The 22,190-nt window shown below is 38.3% G+C and overlaps 1 protein-coding gene across 15 annotated transcripts in view; it reads left to right on the forward strand.

Annotated features, from left to right (window-relative positions):
- SLC13A1 (solute carrier family 13 member 1) overlaps nucleotides 1-22,190 on the forward strand; it is a 273,175-nt gene that overhangs the window by 159,986 nt on the left and 90,999 nt on the right. For all 15 annotated transcript variants that reach the window (XR_014834396.1, XR_014834393.1, XR_014834395.1 and 12 more), the window contains exons 7-8: nucleotides 9,980-10,131; nucleotides 21,214-21,333. Coding sequence is in view for 11 of the 15 variants with exons in the window: in XM_085006008.1 (XP_084862134.1) it covers nucleotides 9,980-10,131; nucleotides 21,214-21,333 (272 nt within the window). In the remaining 4 variants the exon portion in view is untranslated. The remainder of the gene's footprint in view (nucleotides 1-9,979; nucleotides 10,132-21,213; nucleotides 21,334-22,190) is intronic.

Here is a 22,190-nt window from a genome sequence, read left to right on the forward strand (position 1 = left end):
AGTATTATTAATTAAAATAATCATGCTATACGTTAGATCCCCAGAACTTATTCATCTCATAACTGAAAGTTTATACCCTTTGGCCAACATCTTCCCGTTCCCCCCACCCACACCCCTGGTAACACCACTCCACTCTCTATGAGTTTGGCTTTTATCAATTCCACATATAAATGATACCATGCAGTATTTGTCTTTCCCTGTCTGACTTATTTCACTTAGCATATTGCTATTATGCTAAGTGAAATAGCATAATAGCAATATGCTATCAGCATAATAGCATATTGCTATTATGCTGATAGCCATTCTAACAGGTGTGAGATGATAACTCATTGTGCTTTTAATTTAAATTTCTCTGTTGATTAGTGATGGTGGGCACCTTTTAATGTGTCTGTTGACCATTTGCATGTCTTTGTAAAAATGTCTATTTAGATCCTCTACTCACTTTTCAGTTGGATGATCTGGGGTTTTTTGTTTGTTTGTTTTTGCTGTTTTGTTGTATGAGTTCTTATATACTTTATCAGTCCTAAAATTCTTGTTAATGGAAGTGCAGAATTTTGATATAGATAATAACAATGACAATTTGATGATAATTTTCCCATTGCTGCTGCAGCTGGATGGATATTTGGTAGTGCCTCAGATTCTAGGAACTGATTAAGGAGAACTCCTATCTAAGAGTCATATCTCTATGCTGCATACATAAAAAGATATGTCTTCCATAACTCACCAAGTATCCTCTTAACTATAGTCCATGGCCCAAACATTCACAGAGCTCCGTATTCCTGCCTAGAGTAAAAACGGTGGGTAGGTACTTAGCCCATAATTTCTATGTTACTTCAAAAGTAGCTGAAATACTTTTTAGAGGAGAAAAAGAACAAGAAAGGAAAACCCCAAAAGGACACTGACATACATGGAGAAATGGATTTGTCAGGTTCCAGTGGCACAACTGGGAGACCAATCATCGCTCATATTATTTCCATGAGAAATGAGTTCCAGGTATCCAAAAATCAATTTTCACATCGAGTTGCTGTATTTTTTTCCTTATTTGCGAGCACTAGTATTATTCAAAGAGATACCCCAGATTTTTACACTAGCTCAATTTCTAAACCCCCAGGCATCTTTGAATGAAAGGAATTGGAAAATCAGTATGCTTTTAATGAAAGGTCTGAGATAATTGTTTTTCATTTATCTTATATAATTTAGAGTTACCCCGAGGGAAAAGTTCAAAGGGAAACTTCCTTGAACAAATTGAATCTTGCTTTTCATTAGGTGTTTAGTTTGGGGGTAAAAATCCTTATTATTGAAAATCAAATTCTGTAAGATGGCACTCTTTAATGGTCTTCAAGAATTAAGTATATAATGGTAGTAAGCATGGACCATATACTCAGGGACTAAAGGCATTCGTTCTAAGTAAGGAGATATCAATTCTAGAATATCTAGTCCCTAGATTAAATGTGGAAAAGGTATTTTAGATTAGATCAAGTACGTGCTTCTTGACGACTCTTCCCTTATCCTAGACTGGGTGGAATTGGGCAGCAAAGCCAATTGTTCCTGTCACTCAGTCATGGGTAAAGTCATCTGTGACCTAAGCAATTTTTTGTCTGCTTAACCCAGCAATTAATGCAATGTGGATTATTTAGTTTATGTTATGTCCCTATCATTTTAGAATGTTTATATATTCTTTTATTTTTTTTGTCTTTTTTTTTTTTTTTTTTTAGGGCCATACCTGCGGCATATGGAGGTTCCCAGGCTTGGGGTCAAATTGGAGCAGTAGCCACCAGCCTGTGCCAGAGCCACAGCAATGCCAGATCCGAGCCTTATCTGCGACCTACACCACAGCTCACAGCAATGCCAGATCCTTAACCCACTGAGCGAGGCCAGGGATTGAACCTGTGTCCTTGTGGATACTAGTCTGATTCATTTCCGTTAAGTCACAATGGGAACTCCTGTTTTTGTGCTTTTAAATACTGAAATGCTAATTTTCCTTGGAACTTCTATGGGAATTCTTCAAGTCCTGGGTTGTAGCTGTAGTGGAAAAGCTTTACATTATATTACTGTTTTTTTTTAACACAGGTAATACCAATTTAGGCTAAAAATATTCATGATTTAGGAGTTTTCAGGGTACATTACATTTTTCCCTTAAAATAAGATTTCCTTGCTGTCTACTTCTGCAAAGAATGCCAGCTTTACCATTGTTTTCCTACCTTCTTCCCCACACAAAGTGGGCCTTAAGCATTATATGCCATCCTCGGCTCTCCCTGTGAAAAGAATAAACTGAAATCCTCAGGTCAAAAAACTGCCTAGTCACTTATCTAATTTAATATTCCCACTTTCACTTTATTTGGGGCCAAGGCAGATTCCTTACTTTTGTATCAGTTTAGTGATACATTTTTAAAGATGCTTTTAAAATATTTTAAACAAGAAGAAAGGGTGGGGGAAAAAACTGTAACTGCAATGTATACATCTAAGGATAACCTGACCCCCTTGCTGTACAGTGGGAAAAAAAAAATAAATAAATAAATATTTTAAACAGCATTCAACAGGGAATCTGATTTGTCATGCGACTGGATAGAGAGAAATCTGCTATATCATTTATATAGTATTTTAGCCATTTTTGTCACTATAAAAAGAACAAAATTTTTTCCAATATTGTGTATATTTTGGGTTCTTTTTCTCTTCACTAAGAAATTACAAGGGGAGTTCCCGTCGTGGCGCGGTGGTTAACGAATCCGACTAGGAACCATGAGGTTGCGGTTCGGTTTCTGCCCTTGCTCAGTGGGTTAATGATCCGGCGTTGCCGTGAGATGTGGTGTAGGTTGCAGACGCGGCTGGGATCTCGCGTTGCTGTGGCTCTGGCATAGGCCGGTGGCTACAGCTCCGATTCGACCCCTAGCCTGGGAACCTCCATATGCTGCGGGTGTGGCCCTAAAAGACAAAAACAAACAAACAATCCATTATGTTATTACTGTATAAAATTATATCTCAATTCCCAATATGCAACATTATTCTTTATTAACTACATAAATCATATATCAAGGAGTCTTATCGATAACTTCAAATCTGTCACCCACTCTTCTGAGTTGTTCAGGTTATTACTGATTAGGTCTTGACCAGATCTTCATGAAGCGATCATATCAAGAGTAGGAGAAGGCTGTCCTCTTACATTTTCTTCCTGTTCACTCAGGCATTATCTTCCTTCTAGGGTTTCTTCACATAGCTCATTTCCTATCCAAATCATTTAAAGCTATAAGCACATTATGGGAGGGGCTCGTTTATTACAACTAGTAATGATAATCTGTTATCCACTTAACCAAGCACATGTAAACTCAATATGCCAAGAGTGACCAAGGGGGCAGGGCCCCTCATGTCAATCCCTCTGTGCACATGGAGGTTTCCTTGCCTTTCTCTTTTACTTCTATCACCCACCAAGGTGTGGACCATGAAGGCATCAAGGTCAGTTGTTAGTCAAGAATCATTTATTTCCAGGTATTTTTAATGTAGAAAGAGAAATATTGCATCTTCCAATAAGACAACAGATTGAATAGGCCCATTTACCTTCACTCTATCTTGAACCTCCATTACAACAAGAGTTGACTTTTTACGTCAAAAGTCATGATTACAAAAATGTCAAGAGAGGAGATGACAGCAAAATGATTTTGGAAGCTGGAAAGCTGAAGAATGGATGGGAAATGCCTCAGTTATCTCACGAAACTGGAGTCCTAAATCAGCAGTGAAGAAAGACAATAAGCAATCTAAGTTACCTAGCAGCAGCCCTCAAAGTTTTTTAAATGCTGAAAAGTGAGGGTAAATATTAAAAATTGCTTATGAACCAGTTAATCCCCAAATTTCTTCCCCAAATCTACCTGGATGCAACTCATTTTCCACTGAACAGAGATATAATCTTTAGATGTGGGAAAGCAGAGGGTAAGGAGAACTCGACATAGTTGAGGGTCAGGGAAAGGTTTCACAATGAAAACAGGGGCACTGTTTGACAACACTCAGGGACACTGAGTGACAGTTTATATGCTAAATGGGAGAACACTGCCTTCTACCTCACTGGCTCCAATAGCCTGGCCTATTCCCTCTAGGTATCAGTAGGTGAGAGACCAAGAGGTTTTATCTTTGAAGGAATGTAATCAGCACAAGGGAAAAGATGAATGTATAGCATTTGGTTTTCTCAAAAAACAGTCCAGTGAGATGATACGATATATGAGCCCACAGTCAGCAACAAATCCCAAAGCATGTGGACAGGGTTTCCAGCCAGATTTTCACTGCCTTAAATGTGAACAAAGCACCAAAGTGCCTGGATATCTGAAGACAGCCTCAGGCATGAAAGAGAGAGATCCAAACAAACAAACAAAAAACCAGAAATTTGCAGGAAACAGAGACTGTGCAAAAAGATGAAAACACAAGGAAAGAAACTATCATTAATATAGTCAGGTAAATAAAGAAATTGCATTCATAATATGTGAATGACATTCTCTAAAAGAGGAACAAGAAGACAAAAATTAAATAAAATAGAAAATAAATACATAATTTACAAAATATAAATATATAAAACATAAATGGAAATATTAGTGTAAAAAGAGGAAGAAACAAGATAAAATAAATGGGAGTTTCAGGAAAGAGTAGAGAAAATTGAGAAAATTACATCAAAATTTCATAAAAATTCCGTAATGGAAGAATATAATTTTTATGACTTAAAGTCTCACTAAGTACTGGAAAAATTGATGAAACAGACCCACACAGAGAAGGACACTGAGTTTTCAGAAAACGGTAAATGAAGAGAAAGCTCTAAATGTTTCCAGAAAGGGAGAAAAACAGATTCCTTAAAAAGTATAAGAAAAACCATGAATGTCAGAAGACTTCTCTACAGCAACACTGGAAGCTTGGAGACAATAGGGGGCAAATGCCTTTAAAATTCTGAGTAACATTGCTTCCAATCTAGAAATCAATACCCAGTCAAACTATCAATGAAGTGAGAGGGTGGACTTAGTTCTAGATAGCTTTTTGCAGTCCTAGAGGAAGAAAATGACTAGATTTAAGGCAGGCAGGAAAGCCTTGGAAAAGGTGTCTCTGAGGCAATGGAATTGGTAGACCAGTCAATGTAGATTAGATATCCTATCATTTGATTGTTCAGAGAGAAGATTTAAACAACCAGGGAATATTGGGGGCTGATTTAGTGATACCCGCTTAGAAAACTAAGCAAGTAAGCAAGGGATACAAAACAGAAAAAGTAATATATATCCTATGCTTAACTGTTAATCTCTCGACAACATTCTGAATATTGGACTCTGCTCTAAGCAAAGTTGTGATAGAGTCATAATGGGAGGATAATGGAAACATGAAATGTATGCATGTGTTCAGTGGAGGAGACTGTGAAAGAAAGCTAAGTTCTCATCATCTAATATTGCAGAATTTTAATTGTAGTGCCTTCAACTGAGAAATCGAGATGGTATTATATGAATAGTATCAAAGTGAGTACAAATAAATGTATAAAAGGAGCTGGAAATTTTTAAACTAGCTTTCTTTAGCAAGTAGAAACTGGTTAGCAGGAACTAATATTTTGTGCAATTAACCTTGCATAATTATTTACATATAAATAGAACCCCTGTTATGCCACATTCACCCAAACGAATTATTTTCTACAGCGTACTGGAAACAACTAGTTTAGTCTATGGTGACTCGTTTATGCACTGTTAGCACCTGGTCAGTGTGTAACATGACCCTGGAATCTGCGATCACTGCCACCAGGTGGCAATAGTGAGTTATATCTGGACCTGCAGGATTTCTGTTCTGATTTCTGTCCTTTCAGCACCACACGTTTGCAATCTCTTAGGATTCTGAATTTGGTTATCTCCTGGACAAAATGTTTTCAGTCACTTGGAAGAAATTGTGGAAGACATGCTCACAAAGTCTTAGCTGGCATTTATCTGTGGGAAATATGAATGTATGACAGACAGAATTTGAATTAAATAAAATCATGTTAAGTTACAACTGATGTGGTGAAAGCAATGCAAAATATTAAGTGTAAGGTTTTAAATGTAGGTTAAAAAACTCAGATAAATAAAAAGTGTTCTGAAAGGCAAGATGAACATAAGGGAAATCATTGAGAGGGAACTCAAGATACATGGATTCTGTTTCAATTGTGCTGTGACCAGCTATGTCATATTGACTCATTTTGCTCTTCTGAAAAATTAGTTATTTGTACCAGATTATCTCTAAATACCTGTCTACTCTAATAGTCTATGATTCTTTTATGTATTTTAAAACTTCTTTGTGATTGTGGATGATCAAAAAGTATCAAGAAGTTAGCAGATACCCCCAAATCTTGACATTTTGTTTCAGTCTTTCTTCTCAGCACATATATGTACATGGATATATTTTAATGTTAAAAATTCTATCATTCTGTATATTTAATTTCACATAAGTCTTCCATCATACAAGAAAGTGCTTTCCTTTTCACAACATGTCCGTGGTCACCAGCGTAAGAGGTTTTCTCTGGCCCCTTCATCCCTGACTGTCTCCAGCCTCACCCTCAAGACGCTTTGCTTCTCCTCCCTTCTTTGCTTTGGGATTTTTTTTTTTTTCCTTTCCCAAATTCCTAGGAGATGATATGTTCCCTCTCAACACACACACACACCAAATTCCTCTTCTACTTATGGAGAAATGTAATTAGTTCTATCTGAAAACATGTGCTGTTGGAGTCTGGGTCTTACTTTCTACCCCAAATAACTTATTCCAACTTCCTCTCAGGTTAGGGTCAACCCCTTGGTCTCAGGTTGAAACTACTATCTTGGGCAAAGGACTAATCCACTGAGGGTCCTTCCCTCCTCTTTCTTGTCATTTCTGTCCCAATTGTTGGCTTAATTAGTGGCTCATCTCAGACTTTTGAAGAGCTCTATTTTCCTGCCCATTGCCCTCTACCACCGTCCTTCTTGTTTGTAATCTTTACTCCTTACTATAGTAACATCTCCTCGACCAGGTCAGCCCAGCCATCACATGCCCTAAAGAAGAAAGCAATAGAGTTGACTGCCTGGAGCTCGTGTTTACTGACTAGATAACAAAAGTAGTGTGCCCCACCCCACCTCCCGAACACCTCCTCTCAACCCCTAATGTGTTTTATGATATGTTAGTGTTACCATTTACTCCAGAATTTGAATTTATTTTGAATTTGATGTGTTTTTTGTCTATGATATTTGCATAAACATCACCTTATATGCTATAGCATTAATGTATGTTTTGAAGGTCTTTATATGGGAGAAAGAGTGGGAAATCCATAAGGTATAAAGTATGGTAAATATATTAATATTTTCCTGTTTTGTTCTTTTTTTTGGTCTTTTCTAGGGCCACACTCGCAGCATATGAAGGTTCCCAGGCTAGGGATCTAATCGGAGCTATGGCTGCCAGCCTTCACCAGAGCCACAGCAACACAGGATGCCAGCCGCATCTGCAACCTACACCACAGCTAATGGCAATGCCGGATCCTTAAGTCACTGAGCAAGGCCAGGGGTCAAACCTGAAACCTCATGGTTCCTAGTCGGATCCATTAACCACTGAGCCACAATGGGAATTCCTCTGTTTTGTTCTTTCAATTTTATACCTGCCAATGTAATTTAATTATTGGTATATATAATGAATATGATATGAATATATATTATTGCTTTAGATATACATTTATATGTATATATATATAGAAATATATAGGCATATATTTGCCATTAAGCTTTTATATTAAATTCAATTTTTTCTTTGTATTTTTGAATGTTTTAATGTGATGATGAGGAAATATATCCATACTACATCTTTAAGTTTACATTCTTATTATCAGTTTAGTTACATCCAAATTATACGTCACTTTCTGATTTGTGGTTGAAGTCTTTCCTTTAGTAAAATAGGTAAACCCTGAATTTCACTTATCGCTTCGTATCGCTCATAATTTTAAAACTTATTTTGCTATTTTATTTACATATTTATTTTTCAAATTTCCAATGGAAAGTTTTATAATATGGCAAATACAAATCATTTCCATGTAGGGAATATAAGACAAAAGAAGACATTTGTAAATTTATTTGGGGTGAAGTGTAGATACCTTTGGGGGCTAACCTTTAAGTTAATTAGAAATAAAGGCAAATTACAATCCAGTGCACTAAGCCCGCTGTGCTAAATGCCATTCCCATATTCATAATGGCTTTTAGTGAGTAGAAATTTTTTCCTGTCGTGCTTTCTCAAAAGGATCTTTCAGTGCCAGTGTCATATGCAGCATGCTTATCTGTATGACACAGGGCAATTCTTCTGTTTGCATATTTCTTAAATACATTCAGATTTTTTTTTAAGGTTCAGTGTGTAAGACAGGTCTAGAATAGGCAAGAATTGATACATGGAGACTAAAAGGAAGCTATTACAGTAACCCAAATCAGAGATAGTGATGACTTAGACCAGGTGATAGTGGAGATAGAAAAAAACCCCGAGTCCAGATTATTTAAGTAGATAAAATTGAGAGGATTTGGTGGGATGAGGAAGAGATTGATTCCAAGGAGGACAAGCAATATAGTATAGAGGCTGGGGTGTGAGGCTATGAGCTCTGCATGGTTTGGATGTTCAAGTCTGCCATTTTCAGGCTCTGTCTTGATCTTACCCATCTATGCTTCATGTTCATGTTAAAGACATGCCACTTTACCTGTCTATGTTTTGTGTTTTCATGTGTAATGTGGGATAATAGCTGTACTGCCCTCGTTTGTTGTAAAAAATAACATGAATTAACTCTTTATTTGGTTTTAACCTAAAGCAGTGCTTTCACCTACTAAGCACCCTCTAGGTGTTTGTAGTCATGGTGATGGTGACGCTTGTATCCTATATAGATGGTCCTGAGGAAGAACAGGGTTTGAGGAAGGAAACAGTGTGTTCCGTCTTGATTATTCGGGGACTGGAGTTTTTTAAAAGACGTTGAAATTATATTGAACAGACAATTAGATATATAGGTCTAAGAGGAAAACTCTGGCTGAAGACAGAAGTTTGGTGGTCTATATATCTTTTATTAAATCAATGAAAATATATGAGATTTCCAAAGAAGAAATATTACTGTGAGAAGAGACAAGTTCTTATGATAGAGTTTCAAGAAATCCTAATTTTAAGGAAGGATCAAGGAAAATGAACTGACAAGGGAAACAGAGGAACAGGCAGAGATGTAGAAGAAAAACCAGAAGATTGATATACTACAGAGCCCAAGAAAGAAAGGACCAAGCCCTAATGGAGTTTCTGCTGCATTTTCACTGCCAACAGGGCAGAGGTGGCTGTTTCCGATGGGCCAGGTGTAGGGAACATAGAAGAGACCCTCCAAAAATAGGTTTAGGAACTCACTGACCAGGTACCAGTAATTCATTGGGAAAATAGTGGAAAGATTTTGGAGTGATGGGGAGAGGGGAATAAAGGAGGTAAGAGCTGGTTCAGAAATAAGAAAAAAAAGATAAATGAATGAAACTATGCTTGTGAAATAGTGTTGTTTTGTTTTGTTTTGTTTATTGCTAACATTTATATTGATGGAAAGAGAAATGTTGCATTATTGGGCTGCCATGACAAAATACCACGGACTGGGTGGCTTTATTCTCCCAGTTCTGGAGCCTAAAAATCTGAGATCAGGGTGCCAGCAGGATTAGTGTCTGATGAGAGCTCTCTCCTTAGGTTGCAGATGGCTGCCTTCTCTCTGTGCTCTCACATAGAAGACAGAGAGACAAGCTCTCTTGTGTCTCCTCTTTCAAGAGCACCAGTCCCATCATGCCAGCCCCCCTCCCATCATGATCTCATCTAACACCATTCCCTCCCCAAATCCCCATCTCCAGATACCACCATATTGGGAGTCAGGGGGGTGGGGGGCTTCAAACTTCAACCTATGAGTTGGGGGTTGGGGGGGACACAGACATTCAGCCCATGACAAATGGTATTACTTCTTTTTATGACCGTTGCACATTTTATTGTTGAACAGAACTCAGGCACAGGAAACAAATACCGAACAAAGAAGGACCACATGATGTGTAAACTAATGTGCTTGTGCATTGCTTACTCATCTACCATTGGTGGACTGACAACCATCACTGGTACCTCCACCAACTTGATCTTCGCGGAGCATTTCAATATGTAAGTACAATTATTGGAGTGCTGATTTAATAAATGGACAGCACACAAATTACAAGAATTATTCTTACCTGACTCAGAGAATCCAAAGAGAGAGTTTATTGAGGTAACTCTCCTTTGTTCCCCATCAGGACATCTATAGGTCTAGAAATACTCCCTTCTACTGGGAGTTCCATATGTGGGACATAGTGAATTAACAGGTATCTGCAAATTCCAAGGTCAGCCTAGAAGAATTAACTCCTGGGTGACCATGCTCATCAAACACAGGAGATATTTTTCATTGTAAATAATATTGTAAATGGTAGTTACCTCAAGTGAAAAGAGGTTGTTTACATGGGACAATTCGTGTAGGGGTTGGCAACTGACATTTAAACTTAAGTGATGAGTGTAAACAGAAGTTACATTATGGGAGGTTTGGTATTGGAATTGAAAAAGACTTGAAGGATTGGTCAATTAACCAAAAAATGGTAGTAATAAAGTATTCTAAGAACAGATGTATGACTTTAAATATAAGTTAGTGCTATGATGTCACTCCAGTGCAGAAAATGGGGAATCTTGGATACAGTCAGAGCGCTTAAGTTAAAAATTCCACAGATTTCACTTACTTTGTGAATGTGAACAGTAAAAAGTAAATAACTATTCCAAGAAAAAATTTTTATATCTAAAATAGAGTTATTGTGAGAGTTAAATGAAGTAAACTAATACTTGGTGCTATGTAAGAACTATTGAAATTATAGTCTGAAAGTCCGTGGTTTTTTGGTGAGTGCTCAAACTGATCCTACACCCTAGATACATTTTCAAATACTCATTGGACAGGAAATCTCCAGAGCATGGACAGTGTTGGGAAAAATTGGGGTTCAGAAGCAGGAAAACCACACTCTAGGAAGCAGATTCACAGACTCTTTGAACTTTCTGAAATTACTTGCAAAATAATCCGAGAGATCCAAGATTCAAAAAATGTCATCCTCCCTTAGGAAAGAATGAGAACTCGTGTACAGAAAAGAGCACTGACGTAGCAGGTTAGGGACAAGATAACCCAGACCTCTACATGCTCTTATTGTTTCTATGAGTACACACCTGTCATGCGTACGCCAATGGCTGGCTTAGAAAGGAACCTTTGAAAGACCTCTGGTTTACAAGTGGGAAACTTCTGAAATTCCCAGTGCTAGGAGGATTTATCCCAGCTATCTCCTAATTCAGCATGGGAAATGTACCTGATCCTTTCCTGCAAGTTGGATTTTTGTCCTTTCTCACAAACCCCCAAAGAAAGAGATTCCCCTTCTTAGTCCTCTCTGTAAATCTCTTTTACTACAATTTAAACCAAATTTTTATTGTTTTATTTGTGTTGGTCTTAGAGAACTATTAGTTTCTACCATTCCCATGAAATTACTTGATATCATCAAAGTAATCCACATTGAGTTTGCCCTTGGTCTTTGTGTGCTTGCCTGATGTATCAACAGAATTTTCTTTCTTTTATTTAACTGTTCCCTTGACTCTGAATGCATGCATCCATTTGCAATGACAGATTGAGAGCATTGTAGCACTTTGAGCAAAATGTTTCGGTAACTATTTTCCCTAATTGTCTAATCTTCTAATTCTCCTAATCATGGGAATTTGGCCAAAACATTCGTTAAATTTAGAAAATGCTTAAAATGTACTTTGAAATTTAGTGATCTTTTTACTTCAAGTTTTCTTTAACATTAAGTGTTATATAAAAACTGGAAAAAACTCAAAGTATCCTTTCTTGATAGAAAATATTGAAATAGAAGGGGAAAAACAACATTACGTGACAAAGCACAATTGACACTATTAAATAAGCTAGGTATTTAATAAGTGTTTTCTTAAATATTGACCCTAAAAGATACAACAGCATCCCAATGCAATAATGGAATGAAATGCGTTCAATTTCACTGGAAAATGTTCCAGATGCTTAATACTGCAGAAAATAAAAAAAGATTTATATTCTAAGTCCAGATGTTTGGAGGCAGAGAGAAATCACCCTTTATTTCCAAACCTACTACAATAATCTCACCTTTCCTCTTGACACCGCTTGCCATCTTTTTGAGCGATACCAATGATCATTTCGTACAAATTTATTTTGAGTCTCGCCAAGCTCCAAAGAGTACATAAGCCTGAGAGTTAGTGATTGGCCACCACTGACATTTAGGGAAAGGTGTCGTCTTACAGATTAACTGTGGGAGGAAGAGATTGGATAACACATTTCAAAGCCTTATCTATCTATATGTCTATCTATTGACTCATACATAAAATATATTTGCATGTTATATACATAATGTCTTTTGTTCTCTTTACACCAAGAAAATTATAACAATGAATTCTGAGAAAGGTAAATTTTTTTCAGTGCAAATAAAATCAGATCTTCATTCCCTCAGTCAATCAACAAACGTTTATTGAAGACAGACAATGTACATAACACAGTTTTAAATTTTTTTTTTTGCTTTTTGTTTTTTAAGGGCTGCACCCATAGCATAAGGTTCCCAGGATAGGGGTCGAATCGGAGCTGTAGCTGCCAGCCACAGCCACAACCACAGCAACTTGGGATCCAAGCCATGTCTGTGACCTACACTGCAGCTCACTGCAACACTAGAATCTTAATCCACTGAGGCCAGGGATCGAACCCACGTCCTCACGGATACTAGTCGGGTTCGTTAACTGCTGAGCCAAGACGGGAACTCCTGGCTTTAAATTTTTAGAAGAATGCAAAAAATAAAACCTAACAGTAAGAAAATTACCTTTCATTGTCAAAATACACATATGTGGAAACCATTAAATTTTTTAAAACATAATGACATTTTTTTGACATATAGGGAAGAAAGTAAAATGACATGTATGGAGCCCTTACCAGATAAATTACATATATTATAGTTATACAAATCCAATGTATCTTTGTCATAGAAGTGGTATACAGTGCTGATTAAAGGCATAGGGTATGAAATTAAAATATCTATGTTCAAATACTAGCTCTTGGACAAAGTATTTAATCTCTTTAAGCCTGTTATTTGCCTTAAAAAAAAATGAGGATAATAATATCTCCCTCCCTCATAGAGTTGTTTTGAGTTTTAACATAAATTAAATAGCACTTAGAATAATGCCTAGCATGAGCATGTGCTCCATAAATATTGGCTATTATTATTAGAGTTGAAAAAGTGGAGGTTCAGCTTAGCAGACTGAAAACAAAACCAAGATCCATCAGACCCCAAAGTTTGTCTCTCTAAAATACCTCCATAGAAACAATTGGACCTGCATCCTTAAAGAGGAGTTGTTGTGTTCAGCACCCCTTGATCACTAGAGAAAATTTGTATAACCTGACCCAATCTTAAAAGAGATAAACACCATGTCTATGGAGGAAATGGATGCAAATAATCCATCAAATTAAAGCACAAAAGTTCTGTAATCAGTTTTTTAGGAAGGCAGTGAAATAGTCTGTACTTGTTTTTGCACAGATTAGAATAACAGTGGTATTAGAATAAAGCAGATTGATTGGCTCTCTAAGAGTCTGGGGATGGGAGTCCAATTAGGAATCTATTACCAAAGTGCTGACAAATGATGAGGGGCAAAACTAGGTTAGTTGTGAAGCAGTAAGAGGATATAGACTGAGGCCACTGTACAGTAGGACAGTGGTAAGTAATCCGATGTGAGGATTTAAGGGTAAGGAGGGGTTAGAGCAACTCTGAGAAAATTTGACAATATGGCTCTATGGATAGTGATACCATGAACTTCTGGAGAAGACAGGACAGGTTCATTAAAGAAATGAACAGATTTTATTTTGAATATATTGAAATGGCCTGCTCATAGTCTATCCACAAGGAGATTTTGAGCAGACATTTGCAAATGCATTGTTTGATTTAGTTATAAACTTGAGACTATATATAAACAGAGAAATTAAAATCTCGAGTGCAGAAATGGTCATGTAGGGAGAAAAAAGTTGGAAGAATTGAGACATGGTTAGAGTCATAGGAAATACCGACAAGAAAGAAGATAAGAAAAGTTAATCAAGGTAGATGGAGAGCCAGGGGATTTTGAAAGCCAAAGGATAAGACCATTTTCCAAAAGGAGGATGAGTCAGGAGCATGCAACGTGGTGTGAGGATCAAGTAGGATGAGGGCTGAGAAGAGGCTTTTGGTTCTCATCAGTGTCCTCCGAGAAGGCAGGTTCTGTGGAAGAGTGGGGCCTGGGGCAGAATTTGATCTGAAGAGACTTACGGAGTGAGTACTTAGTGGGAAGGCAAGGTATCTAGTTTAAATGACTGTTTCAAGTTTGACAAAGAAAAGAAAAAAAGAACAAGCATGGTAGGACCAGAGGCAGAGAGTTCCTTTAGAACAAGGGAGGTGTCAGTCTAGTTTTACACTCAGGGGAAGGTGCAGTAAAAACAGAGCTGTGTGAGGTTTGGGGGAAAAAGCTAGTGAGAGAGAGAGAGAGAGAGAGAGAGAGAGAGAGAGAGAGAGAGGGCGAATACCAATTGCCTAAGAGTCAGATGGCCATGGAATGGAATAGAAACAAGAGCAGCCGTGTTAGTCTTGGAAAAGAAGGGCATGTCCTCCTGAGTGATAATGAGAGGAAACACGTGAAGACAGAGAAATCTCCCATGTGTACACAGCCTCATTTCACAGATGAGGAAACCGAGGCTCCAAGAGCTTTACTGACAATCACCAGTCAGTGGGGCACCAGTAGGTGAAGGCAGATGGCCCACGTCCTGAGCGCTTTCCACTCTGCAGCCTTGTTGCCTCACTGACCATCTGTGAGGGGGCCGTGTTGACAAAATTCTTAAAAAAGCAAGCCTGCTGCCTGTGACAAGAAAAGACTGTATCGGTACTTGCATTCATGTGTTGCATTTTCTTTTTATAAAATATAAACATGCACACATAACAAGTAGTATTTGAAATAGTTGCAAAGCTGAGAATGTGGCTAGTTTGACTGAACCATTCTTTTGTTGTCATGAGCTGATGTAGAGCTTGGAAGGTGATTTTCAGAACAATACTAACAAGACAGCCAATTTTCTAACTCAACTGTAAGGTATGAAATTTCTTGCATTCTTAGGCTTTGAATCCAATGCCTGTGGCACCTGAATTCTGACTCCCCTGTGATTAATTCACCATTAGCTTTGACTAATCCTTGGAATAGGGCACTCTGGAAAGTCTTTGTTCCCCCTCTGTCTCTTATTACTGTCTTAGAGATTCTTTGGATTTTTATTGGCTCCTCATTAGGGAAATCTTGCTCGCTCAATGCTCTCTACCTGATAGACCCTTCTGTTCCTCTGGTACACTCTTCCAGTCATCACCCAATCCGCTCCCTTCCTAATGCTATTGATAATGAATACTATCCGGTAATTTACCCATTTCTTCCTACGCTGCTACTCTGGTTCTTTAAAGACCTGCCAATTCTGCCAGCTTCTCTCTTTATTGTGTGGATGCTGTGTCATTATCATTTGAAACTGTTCACTTACTCCAAAACCTCCATTCCCATTTCCTCTTATCATAAACTATATGACATTTCTATAAACTTGTCTTATCTAAACACACGCACAACCACCGTCCCTGACTGCAGGCTTGCGAAGGCTTAAGGAGCAATTGTCATCTTCTTTTAGCCCACAAGGGGCACGAGCAGGTGATCCGTAAACACTGGTTGAGATGAACTGCACCAAGACATAAATGAAGTGCTGACTGTCGTCTAAGTAACTGAATAATCTTTTGATAATAAAAGAAAGTTATTAAGGGAAATATTATTAGGAGCAATTACTGCTTTCATAGTGGAGTAGTTTTGATGTATCAATATCGCTTAACAAATACAACAGCTATTAGCAAAACACAAAAGGAAAATCTATCAGATTAAGAGTGGAAGATTATGACAAGTAAATTTTCATAGCTTGCTGATTATCAAAGTATATTATTCAGCTTGTGGGTGTCAGCTGTGAAATATGTGGGTATACAAAGTAGCTTGGAAGGAAGTTAAATTGTCAGTGATTAGCACAGTCACTGTTACTAATTATATGTGAAATAATAACTATTATAGGTTCACAAACCAAGAAATGGTAAAAGAAATGTGTTTGCCCCAAATTCAAAGCCCACCTCCCTAACCTCTCTTCTTGGCTAATTACAGAGGGAGATGGTAAACCAATTGCTTAGAAATAGCCGCTTTCAATAGCCATGATTTTCCCCTGCCGAAAAGAGCAATATGTGTTTCTAAGAATTTCTCTGGCAAGTACTATAGTAGAAGTTTGGATATTGCAGAACTTGGGCTCAGACTTTAGTTCCGAGTTCCTTGCCGTATATTAGCTTAACTTCTGTGAGCATTGGTTTCTCTGTCTGTATGATGGAGGCAAAACTAGAACTTACAGCATTATTACGAGGATTAAATATCGTAAGGCACCTGTGGCTCTTATAGGGCCTGGCACATAGGAAATTGTCAACATCCCTAGCCATTTTTGTTGTTGCTGCTCCTACTTTTGTTCATACTGTTGGAAATATCAGCCTAGCTCATGAGTAACAAGAATTAATATATGAAAAGAAACTTCTGGAAGTACATCAGTACAAAACTGGAAAATGGCTTTGACTCAGAAAAAATCAGAACAGTCATTAATCGAAGGGACTATGATCAGTGTGGGTGCTAACTTACAGCGCTCTTAATGGCCACAGTCCGTTTCAAGGCTGTAAATGTCCCCAGCCACACCCATTCTTTTGAGACCATTGCTATGTGTTTCTTTAGTATCATTTGTGACTTTGTAGTGGGCATAAGAACCGCCTCAACAGCACTGTCTTTCTAAATTTCAACACTGACATGCAAATATACACTAGGTCAAAGCCTGTCCCTCCTACGGTGTAGTCACTCCTAGAGAGTGTTCTAAAATATCCTTAAACCTTCAAGTTTGTACTCTAGCTTATGGCTGTTTTGCTACATGTATGGAATTTTCTCTTTTTCACCTTGAAGCTGGAGTGGAGGACACTAGTCTTTAGTGAAAAGATGGTATTTTCAATACCCCTCCCGGGTTTAAATATACAGCTTGACTGCACATTCTGTGACCTTGAGCAACCCGCTTAACCTTCTGAGACTCAGTGTTTTCTGTGTAAAATGGAAATAGAGTGCTTTGCTCACAGAATTTTTGCTAGAATTAAATGTGTTTAGCTCATCCTACGCTTCTGCCTGACCTCTAAGACTTACGGTGCCTCTGGTACACTTCCTCTTCCTCTCACCTCCATTTCTTCCTGAAATTATCACATCCATTCCATGGTTTATGAATCCACCTGTATGTTGACTACCAATTTTATATCTCACCTGCCCTTTCAATTCCAGACTCAACTGTCTAACTGCTGATTCAACATAGCCACTTGGGAAACTAAGGGACGCCTCAAATTAACACGCTCACAGCAGCATTCTTGATCCACCACTCCCTTCTGCCAACCTGTTCTTCCCTCAGACTTCATTTCAATGAATGACAGCTTTTCTCCATTTCCTACATTTTATGTCAAATATATGGAAAGTGTGTTGCCTTCTCTTCACTGCTACCAATCTAAATTAAGCTAATCTACGCAACTCTCCACCCCCTCTACCCTCTGCAAACCTGCCTTTATCTTCTAAGAGATTTCCTTGTGTACACTTTCTATTGCTGTTACAAATTACCATCAATTTAGGAACCTTAAAACAGCATGAATTTGTTACCTTCTAATTTCTGAGGATTAGGAGTCTAGGCACAGATTAGCTGGCTCCTTTGTTCAGCTGAAATTAAGGTGTTAGCTGGGCCTGCAGTCTCCACAGAAGCTCAGGGTCCTAGTCCAAGCTCATTCAGTAACTCAATTCAGTTTCCTCTGCTTGAGTTACTGAGGTGCCCTTTTTATTGCTGACTATTGGCATAAGATCACTCTCGGCAGCTAGAGGCCAGCCCTAGGCCCTTTCCATGTGGCCCCTTGCTTGGAAGCTTGCTTCTTTAAGCCAACAGGAAAATCTCCCTTTTAAGGGCTCATCTGATTAAGTTAGACCCACCCCAAGATAATCTCCCTTTTGATTAATTGAAAGTCAATTGATGGGGACCTCTACAAAAATCTCCTCACTTTGGCCATAGAAGAACCTAATACTGGGAATAAAACTTCATCTTACTTACAGGTTCTGTCCACACAGACAGGGAGAGGAATATTCTAGGTATATATCCCAGAGGCAGAAGTCTTGAGAGTCATCTGGGAACTCTGCCTACTGTGCTTGGCTCCCACTCTTATCACCTTCGCTCTTGAGAGTCCACCCAGCCAACATGTCTCATAAAATTCATAAATTTACATAGACTTTATTTATTTATTTGCTTTTTAAGGCCACACTTGTGGCATATGAAAGTTCCCAGGCTAGGGGTTTAATGAAGCTACAGCTGCCATCCTACACCACAGCCACAGCAAAGAGGGATCTGAGCCGCACCTGCGACCTACGTCACAGCTCATGGCAACGCCGGATCCCTGACCCACTAAGCAGGCCAGGGATCAAACCTGTGTCCTCATGGATACTAGTCAGGCTTATTACCACTGAGCCACAATGGGGACTTCCAATTTACATAGACTTTAAATGAGATCATGTCACTAACTTACTTACTGTGTTCCAATTCCTCCTAATTGCATTAGTACTAAAATCCAAATTCTCAAGGTTATGTATAATCTGTCCTCTACTGGCACTTCTTAGACTTTATTTCATGTGACTGTAAACTTAGCCCACCACCCACAGCCACACTGGCCTTCTGTCTGATCCTCAAGCATTCCAACTCCTTCCTACCCCTGGGCCTTGGTACTTGCTATTTCCTCTGTCTGGAATGCTATTTCTCAGTTATTTACCTGACTGGTTCCTTCTGGCCATTTATTTAGATCTCATCTCAAATATCATTGTCCTTGGGCACATTATGTAAAAATTTTCCCTTTACCACATAACTTTTTATCATATTATTCTATTTTATTTTTTGATTCGTTAAATGTTTACCTGTTTATTGCCTGTGTTCCTCCTTTAACATAAACTTATGAGAGCTTAGACTATGTCCATCTAATTTATCACTATATTTCCAAAAGCTAGAAGAGTACCTGGCACATAGTAGACCGCAGAAGTATAGTGTTGGGTGAAAGAAAAAGATTCTACCAGAATTAGATGTACTTCTCATAGTTTCTGATAGAAGAAATCTATATTTGCTTTAGGCACATATTTGCAGTCACTTCACAAACAGGATATGAGGAAGTGGAAAAAGAAACTAATCCCTTAGCGTATACCACTCATTCCATTTTCATTCAAAATATTTACACCCACATGGTGTTTACTTTCTTACTACTGAACTAAAAAACAAAGACAAAATAAAACAGAGTTTAGCTTTTTCAAGCTTTTCTAAATGACCTATCCCTCCAGGCAAAAATTCTGAAAAGCCCCTCTTCCGTCAGACAATCTCACAGGACTCTGCAGTGAGTGGGGAACAATGCAGCCTGATTTCCAGATATGAGTCACAGATAGTTAGAAATTGTTTAGGGCAAGGTTTGGACCTCATCCAAGCAGCATTTCTCAATGTCTTTAGGCTGAACAGGATAACATAGGCCACTGCCCTGTGATTCAAATCTAATAAATTGATGGGAGATAAGCTTAAGCCTTTTCCCACTTACTTTACATTCCAACTGAAAACAACATTTTTTTTTAAAAGCAGGAAGTTCTCAATAGAGCCTCATGGACATGTAAAGCACTTTTTTTCCATTCACTAATTCAGGTATTCTTTAGCATTTTTTACTTACCATTTGCCACTTTCTAATTGCCTAAATATGTAAGCTAATCCTAGGATCTCTTTAAGGCAACATCATCCTCTAGTTGCTAATGATAACTCTAGGACCCAGGAAGATCAGCTCAAAGAAATTGGAGACAACATTAGAAATCTAGTTTTGAAAGTTTCTTCTTCTTTTTTTTTTTTAAACAGGCTTTGCATTTCTTAGGATCCATTCTAAAATAGAAGAAATTCTCTAAAATAAATAAATTTGACTTATACTGATTCATGCAAAATGAAGTACTTCATTTATTTACATGATCCCTTTTAAGTGGCAAAATACAAGGAATGCTTTAATTAGAAAAAATACTGAAAGTCTATCGTTTCTATAAAGTTCTCTGTATTTTGTGATTTCAAAAATAATAAAAACATATTGATGTTTTTATTACTTCTGCATTATTTCTGCACTTTCCTGATTTTTGATTCTGTCTTTGTGTTACTGCTTCAAGAGGAAAAATTAAAGACAACTGTTTCTCAAATTTTTTCTTTTTTTTCCCCACAGCCATAAAACATAACTGTGTGAGAATTTAGACTACATTTCAAAACAGTGAATGTGAGGTTACCAAAGAAACTGCGCTTGTGCCTGACCATTTTTTGTTGCTATTGTTTTGTGAGCTCAAAAACTGAAAATAACTAGGAATGATAAAGGAAAATTGATGTTCCCCACAGGACGTTTAATTATTTTTATCTGGTTCATATTTATTCCGTTTGGCTGAGCCCCAAAGCACTGTCTAATTCTAGGAAGAAAGTGCTAGAATATGTCTGGTAAGATGGTTGCTTCGGGGCAGAAGAAACGAGGAAACAGCCTTGAGAGACTGTGTGGGACAGATCAGAGTCCCTTCAGAGTCTGGGATGCCAGCTACCAAGGTGAAATGGTAATGGAAAGATTCAGTTCTGTCCATTTCCATCTGATCCCGAGCCTGCTTCGTTGTCTTTCCTCATTCATTTACTGACGATTTAAGTACAAACAACAAAACTCACACACTCCTTTCTTGTGCATTTCCGTGAGTAGATACCATTGCTAGGTCCTTTTGCAAACACTTCGTTACAGATTGAGTAAAGGGAGAAAAAGTCATAACATATCTACGCTGGGTTTTGTAGGAAACAGCAAATAACTATGCAGTTACAGAATTAGGAGAGGAGGAATAAAACTAAATTCTGTACTTAAGGGTGGATACGCTCCCCCATTCCCCCCTATCCCCCCTCTTGGCTAGGGGCACAGAAGGATGTGAAGTACTTTCCACAAACCATCAGAAAGGATCCCACTTGTACTCGTCCCATGAACCCTTTTCCCTATTTTCACACAGGCGCTACCCTGATTGTCACTGCATCAACTTTGGATCGTGGTTTATTATGTCCTTCCCAGCTGCCATTATTATTCTCCTCTTGTCCTGGATCTGGCTTCAGTGGCTTTTCCTAGGATTCAAGTGAGTACATGCTCCATGTTAATCAGATGCATAAAGGTGCCTAGGTTCCATGTTCTCAGCTCCTCGGCCTGAGCCTGAGCTTCCCACCCCCATCTCACTGCTGCATTTCTGCACTTCTCTTTACAAAACTGACACATTTGAACATGTACATTAAAGATGCTCCAGACAATCACCAGAACGACACTGGCTGTGGAAGAGAGAGTGTCGACCACAAATACATCTTGGTCTCCTTTGATCCTTAGCCGTTAAGGTGTTAAGAGGCCAAAAGGGCATCAGGAGTTCTTTTTGATGAAGACCCAATCCAAGCTGTTAAAGGGGCATTTTAAACCCTCCTCTTGGTTTAATGTGAGGATTTTCTCAGGTTATTGAGTTACCTTAAGCTGTCACATGCAGGGTTTCTTGCTTCATCTTCATACCAACATTGATATGTCCTTGAGAAACTAAAAGAAAGATCTGAGAGTGTGCTCTGTGCAAAGAATATTAGATTAGGAATTAGGAGACCAGGGACAAAGTGGTAGCTTCTCACAAGCCAGATGAGTGATCTTTGCAAGTCCTGGTCCATCCTCAGCCCCAGTGCCTTCAACTAAGTATAATAGAATTGAAGTGGAAGATCAGTAAGATCACTTCCAAGCTGTAATTCTAACACTGATGGACCCTAGTTGAATACAAAGAAGTCAAGGTAGGAAACGCTGATCAAAAACAGCCAGAAAATGTCAAATGTATGTATTCAAGGAGAATTTGCAATTGTTACCTTGGCTGGGACTGAAATTGGTGTCATAAGTACCAACAAGGTTCATGAATTAAATGACATCCAGCATTTAAAATTATGCAGGGCTCCACAGCAAAATCTAAAATGC

The sequence above is a fragment of the Sus scrofa genome, chromosome 18 (genome assembly GCF_054392235.1).
Source record: "Sus scrofa isolate SSC_HxYL_T2T_F1_AM1 chromosome 18, Sscrofa_HxYL_maternal_Yorkshire_Landrace_v2.0, whole genome shotgun sequence".
Taxonomy (NCBI): domain Eukaryota; kingdom Metazoa; phylum Chordata; class Mammalia; order Artiodactyla; family Suidae; genus Sus; species Sus scrofa.